The sequence below is a fragment of the Labrus mixtus genome, chromosome 14, assembly GCF_963584025.1.
Source record: "Labrus mixtus chromosome 14, fLabMix1.1, whole genome shotgun sequence".
In the NCBI taxonomy this organism is placed as follows: domain Eukaryota; kingdom Metazoa; phylum Chordata; class Actinopteri; order Labriformes; family Labridae; genus Labrus; species Labrus mixtus.
Window position 1 is genome coordinate 17314735 of NC_083625.1, and position 17522 is coordinate 17332256.

General features: G+C 38.8%; 1 protein-coding gene across 11 annotated transcripts in view; it reads right to left on the bottom strand.

Annotated features, from left to right (window-relative positions):
* msi2b (musashi RNA-binding protein 2b) overlaps nucleotides 1-17522 on the bottom strand; it is a 264095-nt gene that overhangs the window by 9315 nt on the left and 237258 nt on the right. For 7 of the 11 annotated variants that reach the window (XM_061055583.1, XM_061055581.1, XM_061055578.1 and 4 more), the window contains 2 exons: nucleotides 5895-6074; nucleotides 1907-2061 (listed from right to left, as the gene is read on the bottom strand). In XM_061055583.1, the coding sequence (XP_060911566.1) occupies nucleotides 1907-2061; nucleotides 5895-6074 (335 nt within the window). The remainder of the gene's footprint in view (nucleotides 1-1906; nucleotides 2062-5894; nucleotides 6075-17522) is intronic. The other 4 variants (XM_061055589.1, XM_061055586.1, XM_061055590.1 and 1 more) reach the window with 1 other exon arrangement.

Here is a 17522-nt window from a genome sequence, read left to right on the forward strand (position 1 = left end):
AAACTATCTGCTGGTATATCTACTTTGAAAATGAGCCAGCCCGGTCTTTCATGACAAATATTTTGCTTCCTCCACTGAAACCAACAGATTATGGCAGATAGCCAGTGGACCTAAAACAATTAATAAAAGAGGCTTTGCTTAGGGAGGCAAAAAGCCAATAAAATGTGTTTTTCCTGTTAAGCTCGGTTTTTACTTTGGGTATCATAAATCAATTACAAACACTTATTGGAATGAATAAATACTGTTTAAGTCTCTCATGAACAATTTGCACATGTGCCCCGAGTGACATCACCCCCTATACACAACAATAAGTCGCACACCCTTTTTAAGCCTTGCACCATTAGTCCTAATGTTTCAATGCGATGCACAAATGTTCCTTTGGGATTTTTCTGAGAGATGCACAAAAAAAGGTAACATTTCTCCTCACATATAGAATTGTAAAATACCAAAAAGCTTCCTCCATTTCATCTATAAGTAAATACATGAATAGGCAGAACATCACAAACATCCAGCATTAACCTTCCTTTTACTTTCTGGTTAGTTTTGCAGAAATTTTAATTTAATGATGCGGTCTATAATTTTTGGAAGGGTGTCGTCACCCTGTAGTCTTGCAGCGCTCGCCTGCGGTACTAATGGGCTTGTTGTTATTCTACGTCAGTTAAGCCTTGCATTAATTAGCTTCTTTGAGAAAGCAGGTGTTATTTTCATAACCTGTACTGCGTCACTCAGTAAAAAAGCGCAAACATGCATGGCGAACAGGAAAGGCAGGGAGACTGAGAGCTCAGCCCTCGTTCACCTCACTAGGGGACACAATATTCAGATTCTATAATTTAAGATTAATTATTCAGAGAGGTCCGAGGTGGACAAAAAAAAACACAAGATCAGTAAACAAAAAGCTGATTGAGGCATCTTTTGGAGATCCTTGTCCATTTATTCATGAAAAAAGGATAAACATAAAACAGAATATCTGTAAAAAGAAGTTAGTTATTTTCTGTATATAATGCTACCTTACATTGTGACAGATACTCTTTATTAAACATTGATTTACTGTGTATGATCTCTTATTAAGTCAGCTGAGTTGAAGTCCCTAGTAAGTTTCTTTAAAGGGTTTAAAATGAGCTTTTGAAATCTTGCAGTCATAATAAAAATATAATCTATCTTGTAGGTAATATCCCTCAAAAATAATAAAGCACCACTGTCCTCTCAGACTATGGCTGCATTGGCAGTAACACCTGAGTTGAGGCCTGCCAAGCATTTTGTAGTGGCACATCACCTAAAGCCACACACAGGCCAGGACACACTTCTAAAGGCAGTAAACATGGTCTACTGTTACACCTATAAGTGGACACTGCACCCTGCAACAGCACCTGGCTGAGCCACTACACCTGGACAAGGACACTGGGAGAGACAAAAGCTGCTTGGGAGCTTTTGTCCTGGTGACAGAGCAAGCTCAAGCTCTGGGACAGATGGGCTTCTAAAAATAAAGAGAATTTGTTCTGGGAAGGTGACACAGAGTCTGAAGTGAGGTGATTTGTGCAACAGCTGAGGGGAATACACGTTTGTGTTTAACACAGATAACTTTGAGGGCTCGGACAGGGTTTACTCTGATGTACCACATGCTTATGGGACCTCTGCACTCAATAGCAGAAGAGACATAATGCAAGCTAATGGTCAGTAATGAATGGTTGCTTGAGCTTTTTTGGATTTAGCATATTTGCTAAGAGTCAGGAAGTGCTTATTTAAGCTACAAAAATGCAAATATTAAACTGTTTTACATGAAGTCACAACCACAAACAGCCTGATTGGCTTAGTTTCTGATTTTAGTGATGTTATGCTGACAGAAAAAAAAAAAAAAAAAGGCAGCTGAGCTCAACAAGCAAAAGAAAGTCTGCATCTAAGTACTCACTGTGATGCTGGGTCCGAACCCAGAGCCGGGCTGGGGGCTAGCAGCACTGATGTAGTTTCCCACGGCAGAGTCCTGGCTGCTGGGTCCGTACAGGTCAGCCACAGGCCCTGGACTGTTAGCACCAGGGAAACCTCCGGGCCTTGAAGGGTTAGCGCCTGCATACAAACACAGAAGAGAGCAGAGCTGTTTATAAAGAAAAAAAAGAACACTCACGTTCAATTCTTACTTGCTATGGGGCAAATTTAAATAAAAGAACACATGACTGGATTCATATGGTTGTCTCAATGGACAGATACTTTCTGCTTTAACAACTATAAATTCAATTTCATGTGATATCATCTAACAGGATGGCACAGGATAAAGGTTGAACATGGTTTTTAAAAGCCAAAATCAGTGTTGAATCCAGTATGATATTCTGAATATAATCTACATGCTGTGTCTTATGCATAGGAGTGACATTCACTTTGTAGATTCATGCACAAACGCAAAACAAGCACACTGCTAGGAACGACTTCCACCATGCTATTAAACTAGTAAGGTTGCAGTGTAAATGTTGAACATGCATAATGTGAAGGAGAACTTGGAAAACAACATTGTTGAACAACATTCAATATTTTGACTTCATTTGATCATTTTGTAACCAGACTTTTAAGCTTTTCTTAATAACCAAGTGATTCATAGACGCTGGTAAGGACCCGCTAAAAATATTCTCCACACTTTCAGCTGTGTGTCTCAGCTTTTCAGGCTGCTGATGTAACTCCAGGCATAAAACAAAAGGCGGCATGTGAGACAAGAGAAAAGAGGCATGAGGGGGAAATATAAAAGCTTGACCCGGCTTCTTCTGCAGGTCCGAACTCAAGGGGGGATAAAAAAGAAATACTGTACATGACTTACCACCTTTACCCTGTGAGTAAGAGCAACTCAGACTAATAAAATGTCTTTTGAAAATCCAGATGCCTACTAAAGGCCAACAACACTGGCGAAGCAGGGGGAAAAAAACAGGCAGGGAGAAAGAAAAACGCTGTGATCTCTTAACAGCAATCTCCTCTGCTGTCAGCTTCACATAACCCTCTGTCTAACCCTTATTCAAAGACAAGACTGGGAAAAAGACTGCATTAAAAAGAAAAATACTCAAGAGCACAGAAAACGCTCTGTATTGTTTGTGGACAAGGAGGCCCTTGTAGTGTCAGAATAGTGAATATAACTGGGATATTTCCAATGTTTTGATGCAGATAAACGCAGTGTACAAACTGTATCAATGTCACCATGTTATACAAAACACTACCAGAGCTTTATTAGACAGGTCAGGATTAAGAGACACACCTTAAACAAGCTCTATACTCATGTATAACACTCGAGAAAAATGAAGCCATCTCACTAAACACACATCTAGTAGAGTTGACCCTCTGTTTAACTGTGAGGACTTTAAACAGTGTGCAGCTTCTGCTCTTATCTCGCCTGCACAGCCCCACTAGGCTGCCTTATTATATAATTAAGGATTTTTTTTTTTCCAGTTGAAATGGCAATCCTCATTTCCTATGACTGGTGATTTTTTATTAGAGAGTGTCTCACCCCACATCTCCCTGTGAAGCTTAGTTTTTCATTTAAATGTTCGGGGCTGCTCTGGTTCAGTATTTAGCTTTTGGAGCAAAACAAGCCCGAGTACAATGTGGGTCAGATTGTTTTTTCAGAAGAAGAGCCAACTGTGACACAGACTAGTGTCTGTCACTATTCATTTTGATTTTGGTTAATAAGGACTGATAGTGCTGAGTCTTTCTCACGCTTGAGTTTCTGGTTCTCAAAGGACAAACAAGTCTGGAGAGAAAAAATGTTTGATGCTTGAAAATGGGAAGACCTGAAGTAATGATGGTCTACATCATGACTCTGTCAATGTCTTTAGCTTGTATTTACTTCATTTTAACTCACTCCAGTAAAGTACCACAGTACAGACAGTATAAAAGAAAAGCATTTATCAATGAGATTTGCCATCAAATTGAAGATGGAAATAATCCTAATCCCCCTTTTAGGCTGGGAATCTGTGAGCCATCTGCATCACTTTGTAAGGAGCAGTTATGACATGATAAATGACTCACTATGCTCGTAATCATCATCATAAGACACCTAATGTACACAAAAAACAATTATTCCTACTTTCAAAATCATTCATTGTTCTTATCTACTTAAAGAAAACCTTCAAATAAACAGCAAAATTGTGTTCCTGAGAACTCTAATGAGATTTTCACATCAATAGGGTCGAGGTTGGCTACAAGTATAAAGTCTATTTCACAGACAACAAGCACATAAATTGTGTTATGATGTAATCAACCTCTGCTGACTCACTCAGGATTACTACTCCTGTCAGGTGAGAATAAAACTGCTCCATTCCCAACTAAGAAAAAAATTCTGCTAAAACGCAGGACGGTTTTGACTTACTAAAACCCCTTTCTAATCATCTGTCCACTATAATGTTTCAAATATGAACCTGCTATAACCAGGCCTTAAACTCAATAGGGGAATTGGTGAGTGTATTCGCAGTTATATAAAGAAGAAGTTAACTCCACTGTACTATGCAAATGTGTAAGAATTAAAACACTTTACACAGCTTCACAGATCTACGGGAAGTCAAGAGTATGTTGAACCATGCATGTGGTGCTACCTCACTTCTATAAGTGTTGTGAGAAAGAAAGTAAAAGCACAAGAAACTCTTCACAACTGCACAGCTGTTCCTATGCAACCTGTCCATGTTTTCTGCTATGCACTGTGCTAAAGTCAGTCTGTAGGAAATGCCAACATCTGCCCGAGGCAGCTGGCCAACACTTTAACCATCAAGGGGAGAGTTGGCCTAACACTTACACAATTACTTTGTTGGGCCAAAAGGGCGAGCGGACAGCCACTTTTGCTTGCAATATGTCTGGCTGCTGTTATTGTGAAGTGGAGGTGGGGACACAAGAGTGAAGGTACAAGATTGAAAGCTATAGCACATTTCAAACCCAGCAGGGGGCCTGTGAGTCTCCAGAGAAAGAGAACCCAACTGCTGTGTGTAGGTCAGCACTGACACTGGCTCGTCTCCCACAATGCACCGAGGCACACCACTAAAATAGACCTCCTTTATATACAACAAAATGAAGAACTTTGGTGGTATGTCATGTCTGTGCAAACATGATTTTAAATATCTCATTATCAAAATAAAAAAGAAATAATCCCAGAAATGCTAATTCAGTTAAGAGCAATTTATTCTGCATGCTCCCAAATAAACGACTTTTCTAATATCTTTTATTCACTGCATGCAGGTATTGAAATGTCAATGTGCAGTAGATTTAACTTGACAGTGGAGTCTCTTCCCTGGCGTTTGAAAGCTATGATTACATAAGTAAGATAAGAAAAAGATGAAAATGTTATTTTGCTGGAGAGTAATGGCTTTATTATGCAAAAATGTTGTCCTCTAAGTGTCTACAAAAGTGTCCATAATTTCTTCTGATCCCAGTTAGACTTTCAAAAACTAAAAAAATCGGACAATCATTCTATCACTTAAAATACTTAAAGGGCTTGACAAACAAAAATCACTCTCACTCCCTCACTTAACTCGTTCCTTTGCAGCTGAAAAATTCACATCAACTTCAGCTGTGTTAGAGGCCAGCACACTCACTGATATCATAGTTATTATGTTCACATGCAAATGAAGGTTTACATTCTGTATGAGTTGGCCCTTTATGTGCAGGCAAGGGCTGGAACATAACTTCACAAAGAAACAGAAAAATCTACATTAGAAAATTGACAAAAGGAGAAGGACATGCAATGCTATTTTGTCAGCAAGACTTTTTTTTAAGGTTTCCTGAAGGGGGAATTTTTTTCTTTCTTTGACAAAAGAAGAGCAAATATGAAAATAATAAGAATATAAAAAAAAGATTAGATCATCTACATGGGATAATGTCATGAATCAAACTGAAAAACTCCAAAACTTGGATAAGATAGATGCGCATATACAAACCTGGGTTCTTAAATTGATCCGGGCTGTGTAGGTGCTGGAGGGGGGAGTTGCAGGCGGAGGTGGCATGCTCACTGTGCAGCATCTGAGCCGCTTGGGGCCCCAGGGAGCCATAGTCAGCAAAGGAGCAGGGCCCCCCCCTCTGGTCACTGGGCGCAGAGTAAAACCCGTAATCGGGGAGGCCTGGGAGATACAGTATAGGGTGGGGAGGGGGAGGGGAGGGGACTCCATCATTGGGGTAATCAACTTTGTCATTTTCAAAATCAAAGTCCAGATTGTGCAGCAAAGCTTGGTTGGTGTGTTTCACTGATTAAAAGTTACATTCGTGCATTTTGTCTGCTTGAATTGGCCCTCTCTGCCCTCCCTCCCCAGCAGCTAGTGCCATGTTGGCGAGGCCCCCCTCACATGTGGTCCTTGTGTAAAACTCTTGTGTTCTGATACCAGCATTACACTTATGGATGTAGACTTTCTGTCCCTGAATTTCATTTCATTTACATAGTATCCTTATTTTCCTGACAAATGGCTTAAGGTGGGAAGCTCAGTAGCTCTTATAACATTGTTTTGATGTTTCTCTGGGTTGTAAGTTGTATAATGTCAGGTAATCAGTTAATCATTATCTTTTAGTAACATTTTTTGATTCACCGTAAACTGAAATAACAATGAATAACAAAATTATTGAGGGCATCTTTCCATATTTCATTGTATTTCATGGTAAATGACTACTACTGAACAACGGTTAATATGTGTATTTTGCCATTTTTAAGCTACTTTAATCATGAGTTCGGAAATGGGTTAATGTTTACTGTTTATATTTTAACAGTGATGAAATATACAATATGAAATACACTTAGCCATTTAGCCACACCTAGATTACTGTGTTAGCTATGAAATGGCTGTATGTGAACGTGACCTATTAAACGCAATAAAATAAGAGGGGCTTGCATTCATAGTTAATGGTAATGAATTTGAGGAAGTGGTTAAATGCCAACATTAACTCTAGCATGATGTAGTTAATGGGTAGGGATGGGTCGTGATTTAAGAATATTTGAATCGTCGTTAATTTATGAACAATCAAAGGTTTTGTGAAACTTTTATCCCAACTTAAAATATTATTCCCATTATTTCTACTGACACCTGGATGGGATGCGGAGCTGCCACCAGACGTGGCAGTAGGCCTTCTGAAAAGTGTTTGCTCACTACCATTAAATACCAAAAGAAGAAGACAGCATAAGTTTCAGGTGACAACAATAGTAGCGTTATAAACCGTTGAGATGCTTAGACTCCAACTTATCATCTCTTAACAAAAGATCCGATTGATTTTACCCACATTTAATACACATACATTATTCTGTTACGTAAAATAGATTGTTTCTCAAGTACCGCAACCATGATGCTAAATCTGTTAGCCTGTTCAAGGCAATTTTCATTATGTGTTAGCATCAAGCCAATGAACTAAGGACATGCTGGTCCATCTGTAAGAAATTGATTTTACAAAGTTACATCTATCCATGCTGCTAATATTGTAAAGGCCTATAACTATTAAAGGTGACGTAGAACTCAACCTCTTCCAAGCTTAATGTAAAATTAGCTAAGAAGAGGATGAAAGCTAACAGTAGTGGTTTAGTAGCTAATGGCTTATGTGTTGTCTTAACTTGAAATACGGTATGGCCCAATATCCATCTGGACTTTTCACTGTTTGTCTTTACAGTTATTGATAAATGTTGAAGCAATGAAAGGACATTGATTTCCTACATTAATGCAACTGAAAACATGAAACACATATAAAGAGAATTGGAGCTTCCCACTCTGAGCCCTCGATCAGAAGACAATATGGTCAATATATGGTCAATGAAAACATCCTAAGTTAATATAATGCCTTGGCTAGAGTTAAATAAATCAAGAACTTTTTAAGCTATGTATGTCCTAACCATTGCAACAAATAAAAAATATACAATTAGGTAACAGATTTGCTATTTAGGCTTCTACACAATTAACCTGCCTTTTGTGTTTACTAATAATAATTAATGAGCAAGATAAAACTGGAGAATCATTAAAACACAGCTCAATACACTTCTCATTGCAAACAGACCATTTCTTGTTGACATACCTGCAGGAAGCTTTTGTCATTCAAATCAAAAGAAACAGAAAGTGCACCAATCAATAATTAATTTAAAGCCTCTTTTTTGTTGTTGACCAAAAGCAACTGATGATAAGGTTTTTATGTGAGTAAGATACAGAGATGTTGGTGTTTATTGATGACAGGCGTTCACAAGTGCTCTAAATACTCAGAGCACGTTTCGGATTGGCCTCTTCCAATGATTCTCTCTTTGACACAGATGGCGGATTATCAACAGTTTAGAAAATGTCTTTCAGCAATAAATCGGGCTGGCATTTATTGCTTGTCCTCTTAATCTGAGACAAGCTGCTTGTATAAAGGGTGCAATTAAAAGAAACGGGTTCCTCTCACACCTCTTTGATAACAGAGTTAATCTACTCAGGAGGGAGTCAGATTGGTGACACTGGCTTTGCCATGCTAGGTTTCCCCTGCTGTGTGTTTGTTTTTTATTTGGGTCCTGGGGCGAACAGCCATTCAAAGCCACTTCACCTCTACCCATTCAGAGGGAGACAGTCCACTTCTGCCAAATGAAATGTAAGCACAGCCATGTTTCTCTCCACCAGTGCTTTTTAGCACTCTGATCTCACCACTTGTGGGCTGTCTGCCCACTCATCAAATTATAGGCTCCAAATACGGCAGGCTTCCTACGTACGTCACATAAAGCCTGACACATCGAACAAAGCTCAAGAACCAATCTTTCTATTTTCTTCACTTAGACAAATGTCACACCAAATTGATTGGCCTTGCTAATGAGGAAAACCCGATCAATGGAATAATTATAATGGGGAAAAAACATTTGACAAACCCTGTTATTGGGAATTCAGAAGAAGCTATTTAAATATGTCACCAGATTAGAACAGTGTAAAGACTGAACCAGGCTATTCTTTCAACATTATAATACTTTGTCATGCTTTATGAGTGACATGTAACGTTACTTTAATAAAATACAATACCATTAACCATTGATCATGTTACAGCAAAAATTCAACGTTTGATAAAAGTGAATTTGTAGCATCTTTGAAGGACTTAGATTAAATGCATTTTTTTATGAATTTGATCAAAGTATTTTCTGATTATTGATATGGGCTAGCTTTCAAATCAAAAAATGTGAAATTAAAGTTATTTCCAATATAGGAAAGCTTCTAATGGGATTACTTTAACAGCCTCTATGCTAGACAGGACCCTTGACTTTCATTCTCACACTGAAACATCTGATTGTTTTTTATCAATAAACAATTACAATCAATTGTATTCTTCCTCGACAAGAGTGTGCTTATCAATTAAAAAAAAAAAGATAGGAAGAAGACAGAAAGACACCATTAGTATGTGTGATTCCAATATGAACTGAAAGCAAGAAATGAAGAATGAAGTTACTAACGGATAAAGTTATTTGAATTGAATTTTACGTTACGAACGTTAAATAGAATCTAATGTTATTGTTTTACTATTTTCTTCACCAATGATACAGTAATTTAAAATAACAGTGGAGTTTGAAGAGAGAGCTGCAAAGTTAAAGATAAGTTGTGAGACTAAATACATGTTGAGTATGTCAACCAAGGAAGTGGCTAAATTCTAATGTTAGTGTGATCTGAAAAAGTCTATTTGCACGGGATTAGTATTACCTTGGGACCTCTGATAACATCAATGTTTGATGTGGCACATTTGAACTGGAAAATGCATCTGTGTGTGATGAAATATGGTCACTAATTTGCCCTGGAATTTTAACTTTTCAGTTAACAGAAATGGTTGATTAGCAGGAGATTATAAAACTGAGATGTTCTCCGCAATTATTACAAAGATCAGAGCTCCCCAGGTTATATTTATCCCTCTATAGACGCAAATGGCTTATCAATGTATAATGTTTTTTTTTTTTAAGTTGAATGAGGCCAGATGTCTCTCTGCATTTCTACTATCCATTGTCTTTGTAATTGCTCATCAATCAGGAAGTTGTGAAAAGATCAAAATGTGTCTGTTACTCAAGGTTTATGACTTGTAACCTGGAAAAAAGCAGTAAAACAAGATATCACTTGAGCTTCCCACCCTGAGCATGACATTGCAGGAAAATGGCCGCCTTGTGAATATAGTCTATACCTAAAACTACAATTTTAGCCATAAAACTTAATTCATTCAAAAACAAGCTAAAACCAGTTTGTAAGCAGTATTTTGACAATGGGAATGTGGGGATCTGTCTGGTATACATCTCAAACAAGATAGAAAACCAAAGGTTCAGACATCCAGTCTTGACATATTTTGAAAACAAACATTTTTCAGTAGTGGCTAATGTATGGTCCTGTGTGGGGCCAGATCCACATAGTGTCTGCCCAGCTCTATGAAGATAGTTGTTAAAGTTTATTACCAATCCCTGACAACAAAGACCAACAAGCTAAAGTTATTTACCCTCTAAATCTATCAACTAACACCTATCCTGCAGCACTCTGTGTTCGTGAGTGATGAAAACCCAGAAATAAAATGTACTGCCTACAGTGTACAGTACATATTTCCACCACTGCAATAAGGTTTACAGATTTTCTCAGATTGGGTTGGAGTATCTAACATTAAGTCAGGTAATGGCATTTTCAGACGATACAAAGTTTTCGGTCATTGCCCGGTGTGAATCACTGTCCTGGCCGTGTTTCCTGGATAGAGGCAGCTGGACACTGCCTCAGACACTCAGGCCCAAACACACTCTCAAAGCCATATATTTTCATCAGTGGCTATCTGATCTGTTATGCAGGATGAGACTGGGCAGAGTGTGCCCACAGCTGCATCAGTATCACGATCATATCACTGCGCCTCAGACCTCCCCACTATTAATATTCACACAATCTATCCAGAACAATGGGCCTTTCTTGGACTCCTTTTTTTCCACTGGCCACTAATTGGATGTAATTACTCATCTACAAAACAAATGAGCGTGCTGAGGTTGCCTTGGAGACTAGATCAGGGGACCCAGCAGTGCGAATCGTTAGCGGGGCTTCATTTATACTGGTAATTATCTTCCCTACCCCCACCCTCTATCCCTCTCTGCCCTCAGTGACCAGAGCTGGCTGTGGGGCGATGGAGAGGGGAGTGTCTCGCAGTCATCTGTTACTGACATCATCGGGGTGGTGCTCTTTAAGTGGATAAATGCCCTACTCTCTTTCCCACTTAGCCAGGTGACTGCCTTTAAGGAGGAATCACAAACCTTGAAAGCACTGCTGCCTTTTTTTTTTTTTTTTTGTCTCCACAAGTTGGGATAAAAGTAATCACGCTGATGATAAAAGATAACGTCACGCTCCCAAGCCTGTTGTGACTACAGGATGTGAAAAATATTTTCATAAGTTTGCCAGTGTTATGCAGAAAGTTTGTGATTATACTTAATTTAATGCTCACAGAAACACAACATATGAGCTAAAACAAATACGCTAGTTCTAAAGCACTCTCCATGGCCCAACTGTTAGCAAAAAAGTAGCCTCTGCAGCACAATTAAAAACTTTTCTGGAACTTGCAATTACCCTCAGATTGATTATGTGCTCTCTAAATACAGAGACAGCCACCTAATCACAGCTAACCTTCTATTTGCAATATTTTTGATACCCTTATATACACATATACTAAGTGTTGGGCAGTTACCGCACTTCAAATAGCGGCGTTAGTAGCTTTGTTTAATGCAGTCACTCCTCACTGTCCCTTGCGGCGCCAGTGGGATTCCTTGGTGGCCACCAAACCACATCACTCGACAGAGAACGTCAATAAACCTGACATGTTGCTTCTCAAATTAGCTTTGAATTTTAGAGCTACCATAATTAGGTTTTCCATTTTCGCCAATGTCATTTAAAAATAGCGTGAAAGAAACTAACAGCTCTTTTGCTGTCTAGCCTTGCTTTCACTTTCCATTTGAAATAATCTTTTCTGAATGAATGGCTGAGTAATTAACAGCACTAGACACCCTTTTCTCAGAGCACAGACATTTCATAAATAATACATATTTAATGTCTTGTCATTTTGTGTTCAGAGGAGCTTGGCTAATTAATTTTAACAGATGATTTCTTTTTGCGTTTACTCACCCATACTGAGGCCTCTGTTTCTTTTTTTAGTTTTCATTTTTATGCTTCCTTTTCCCTTTTCTTGCTGCTCTTTCCGGTAATAGGCAAACTCAACAGAAATGATGAGGAAATGTGAACACTAAATGAGCAACAGTGTAGTAAATCAGTGCCCACTCATTTGGCTTTAATGCATATTTTAACCTGTCTGGGATCTGGTCTGGTTTGGGCTTGGAAAGGGCACTCGGTTATCTACAGTCGGCAGAGATTATCGTATCATGAGCAGGCTCAGAGCTGACAGCCCTGGCCTTTTGGCTGAACACGTTTTTTCATAGATGTCTGGTCATGCTTATACGCTCTTAAGAAATCTAAGACTCACTATGACTAAAAATCTGTGAGTGCTTCTGGCTACATCTAAAAGTTCACTCAAACTGGAAGTAAAAAGACTGCCAAATCCTCTTACGTCATATAATTTTCAATTTGAACATATTTACTACTGTAAATAAAGAAATGTCATCATGAATAATAAGTTAGCTATGCAATTTCCTTTGAAATCTGTATTTATTAAAAAAACAAGTCTTCAAATAAACATACAATGAAATTGGAACAGAATTTTCTGTAGTGACTAGAAACTATGCAACACATATTGTGATTCAGACATAATTCTTTACTCCTGTTCCTCCTTTCAGCAAGTTTTCTTCAGAGAGTCTGTTACGTGTACAGCCCCTGGAGGGCAGAGTGGTGATGTCCCTGAAGGCCTGTGCCTATAACCTATGAGCATCTGCTACCCACAGCTGTGAGAGCCGCGGCTACGTGGTGGAGGCGCAAAGGGACTCTTTGCCCTCCCTGATGTGTCACATCTTTCCCTGGGCCTTAAACAAAAACCCAAGCAGGATGGGCCTGGCATGTCTGCTCTTGTTATTTTGCACTGAATGCATGTAAAGCGCCTCTGGCCTGAGAGCTGAGCTCTGCTGATTAGCATCTGGGACAAATGGACCTGAGCTCACGAAGAGCCAGATTGATTGAGACCAGTGCACGCAGCCAATCCTGCATCCCAGATGTAGCTCAAGATACGAGAGCTTGTTGGGAGCACACTGATAATGATTTTAATTCAGATATATCCGTCACACAAGTTTCCCTTTTTAATAAAAACAGGTAGGAGAAGAAGTAAGATCAGTAAAAGAGAAAATTTCAGATTAACATCTAACTGAGTAAAGAAAAGTGTTCTTAAAAAAAGACCTTCAAGATTCCCAATAAAACTGGCAGAGACACAACTGCAAATCACATCAGTCCAATTTCTGCACAACACTGACCACAGCCAACTCTATTTCATCCTGAACACCTGAGTCTACTCTGACATACTGTACATAACAAGTAGCCAGACCTCTCAAACCAGCTGAATGGGTCTCTGTGTACTCTGCAGGTAGAGCTAAGATCTGAGACTGACATTTGAGCTTTCCAGAAAGCTCAGAGGGACTCAGGAAAACACTCATGCAGAGTAGACTGGGACCTGTGAAGTTCCCTGGACTGTCAGAACCATATGCATCAGCTGCATTTTCCCTTTTTCATTTGACAATGATATAGCACAGGAGATTTCACAGAAGTCAAGTTTAAAATGAGGAAAACTGAACAATAACTTGCATTCTTTTACAGAAGGAATAAACTATTGGCATTTTCAATCTGTCAAAAGCAGGACATTCAATTAAATTCTTTATTATTTTTGATGTATGCATGTATACGTAATTTATTGTCAACATAAACCTAACCCTAACATTAGCATTCATTTTGTGTTTTAACTACCTGTTTATATCAGTTAAAGAGGCAACTGCGGCTCATTTATGCAGGTTCATCCTTCATATCAACAGCAGAGGTGGATAAAAAAAAAAACAGCCCAGGTGTTGGTGCAAGGATTAGTCATCTCTAAATTAGCAAATTTCCCCCAATCCTGCTTATCTATGCAGATGTTCAGCAACTTAATTAGATAATACATGACTGCCCTTTGCATCCTCCAGTGGCCCCCTACAGTAGTTGAAATCAGGTTAAAGTCCATGGTACCAGTTTATAAATCCCAGTATGAGCCAGCACCCCTCTATCTCTAGTTGAGGGTAAACAGTACCGGTGTCAGAACTCTCTGATCTGCTTCTCGCCTAGGGCCACAGTCTCTCAAACTCCCTCACAAACATGTATCAAGAAGACTTGCCCTTGTTCTTGCTCTTTTGTGGTTGACCATGCTCCTGGTAGAGATCAGGGCAGCAAAAACACCTAAAATCGAAAACTGCAGAATGGCTCTTCAAAGAGCTTCTGGACTCACTGCATTTTCAATTAAACTTTTACTTCATAAAACACGATGCCTTCACTGTCCTAGAAGTAAGAACCACTTAGTGTTTTGTTTTAAAACTGATATCTGGGACTTTTCAAGTCGTAATATAGAAGCTTGTTTCCACAAGGGTGAAATAATGACCTCAATAGGGTATGAATGATACAAGTTTTAATGATTGTAATTGTGATAATCTCTGGATATGTTAACTTGATATGGATTGATAAGACTTGAATCACACACAGCAAAAAATAATGCAAGGAACTGGGATTCTTTGAAGGAGCAGACAAGAAACTCTGAGGGTTTTGGCGCCCCCCTGTGGACAAAGCTAAATGTCTTATCTCTTTTTTGATTTTGTCCTGTTCACGTGAAAATATTGTATTATGATTTATAATTAAAAAAAATTCCTCCTGCTCTCTTTTAACAGCTAAACATCGCTCTCAGTGAGTCTCTACAGCAGAAATTGTAAACTAAGGCTGTTTCGGCAGGGTGCGATTGATCTTCTGTCACCTACCTGGTGGCAGCGGTAAGAGACATTAAACATGATTTTATAAAAATAATCAGTCTTCTTGTTGATATTTTTGTTTGCTTTTGTAGGTCATAGAGAGGCATCAGTATTAATTCCAGTCTGTTTCATAATTGTCTAAAAATCTCCTAATGGGAGCTTTAATGTGCATTTTCTGCTTGAACGTGAATTACATCATGCTATCATGTTTCAAGAAACTGCTTCATTCAATGTTTAAACCTGTTACAATAATCCTGAGTTTTAAGAATCAATACAACTTTTAAATACATCACAAACAAATGTATCATATGTTTGTAAACTAACTAATAATCTATTAGACTACCTTTATTATCTTGCTACTCCTCAAACTAAGAGCTTATTGAAATTATATGTTGAGACAAATATGGATATTGATCAATATAGACCAAACTATCTTGATATCTTTCTCCATATTGCACTGCCCTTGTCTTCTGCATGACAGCAACATAGCAGAGTTTGAATGTCTACATCTTCAGTAACTTTCTTTGTTGTGGTATACAACTACAAGTAGGGTATAGTTGGCTGCAATTGGCAGGACACAGTGAGAAGTCCAAAATACACCTTGTCATCAGCAGAGGTCTGTCAGAGAGGGGAGTCAGCATGCTGTCATTTTGTCTGTGGAGCTGTGCTAGTCGGGTGAAAGTGCCCCCTGTCAGGGAGAGAACATGTCTACCACATTCTCAGTGTCGCGGACAAACAAGACTTTCAGCGCGCACAAAGAGAAAATCTGTACAAAAAGGGATCTGTCAAAGAAACAAATCTAAATAACAAAAAATTGGTTTGAGTGTTAAGATATTATTTTATTCGGGAGAGAATTGAATTATGTTTAAGCAGCTGTTTTTTGTTGTTGGTAGATTAAACTATTTTGATTTGGAGTGGCAATTTAGGTGACATCCCACCTCCCCTGCAGTCAAAGTCTATAAAATGTGGTGCTCTATAGGAACTGTAGGTGGAGTCAAAGCACAAAGAATCTACACTTACATCACACATTAATCTTGTCCACAACAAAAGCCAGCATCTGCACTTAAAGAAGAATGCTTTTCAGATCTTTAACCCACAAGGATTGCTAATCCTGGGTTAATTTTGGGCTGAGCATGTTGCAAATTAAATCATAAAATAGGACCTAAATTCAGAAAAATCCAAAGAAACTACACACAGTGAGAAGGTCAAACCTTTGAAAAAATATGTGTCCTCTGTTATGTCTGTGTCTGTGCAGAGCGAAGGCACTATTGTGTAGTATTCTTTGTGTATTCCATAAATCATTTCTCAGACCGTTACAAAGCCACAAACCACAGAATGAAGGACCGCACTTGTTATATCATGAAGATGCATTGGCTCTAGAGTACAGAACAGTTAATAATAAATGTTAACAATAAAACAGGATACAGTTACCGATATTTTACGAGACCATTTAAATCACATTTATATTCCTGATTTTATTTCACATTTTATTGTGAAAGTAGTCTTGATTTGCAGACAGATCCTGCTATTTCAGTGAGTGATATTTTCTTTACAATTGCCTCGTGGCTGTTTCAGCACTCTAATGTCACTGTTTACCACTCGAACCCCCCCCCCCCAATCACCCCTCTCCCCTCACCTCCTGTTCATAGTCATTTGCTTGTTTCCCTTCCATTTGCAGCTGTCAGAATTAAACTGTACATAATGGTTGCCATCACGTCTCTTGCTTCCTGGCTGCTGCTAACCCCAAATCAACATTCCTGCTTCTTAGTGACGTTCATTGCAATTGTTGAGCAAATTGTTTGTTTTGAACATGCAAAATCACACAGCCTGATGTGAACGAAAAGAGCATCTGATTGGCTTCCAGTGTTCCCTCTGTTGATTTGAATTAAGTGCAAATGAGGACAACAGGGAGAGTGTGTTTGTATAATGTGTGTGTGTGTAAATGTTGAATACTATATATACACTACAGACTCTTTTAGCGTTGCTGTGAGTGTTCATGTAGGAGTGTGTTCATCTTAAAGTATCACAGCAAAGACATTGAACAGTCATTTTCTACTGCCTTTATATCTGATAGTGACTGCACCAACCAGCTACATCAGAGGGAGAATTACTGCAGATTTCCACCAACAAGCTTCTGAGAGTTGGTCTGATTAGGAAAGACACCTTTCTCTTAATCCTGGAAGCAGTGTGTTTAGTCAAGGGAGTGTTTATTGACAGCCATTGACTCATCTACAGTTGTAAGGTTGGAAAAAGCAGGATGCCCAAATGAAGTGAACAAGTCAATCAATGCGATGTTAAAGACTTGTTTTTTGGAACAAATCTCCTGGCAGATATTCATCTATGTGAATGAATAAGATGTGAACTGGAATTATGTTTTAATGGTCTCAGTGCTTTGTAAGTTGGTTTCTTTAGCAATCTATCATGCTAACATAGAGGTACTGGCTGGTATTTGTGTTTGATTATTTTGACTGCAGATATTCTATCCATCCGTTATGGTTACAGCTTTTCCCATTCGGGGTCGCGGGGGGCTGGAGCCGATCCCAGCAGTCATTGGGCGAGAGGCGGGGTACACCATGGACATTTGACTGTTTGGTGAGTACATAAGGCTACATTCTGAAGAATAAGACTATTCAATTTATAATGATCTAAGTGAGATGGATACCTTGAAGAA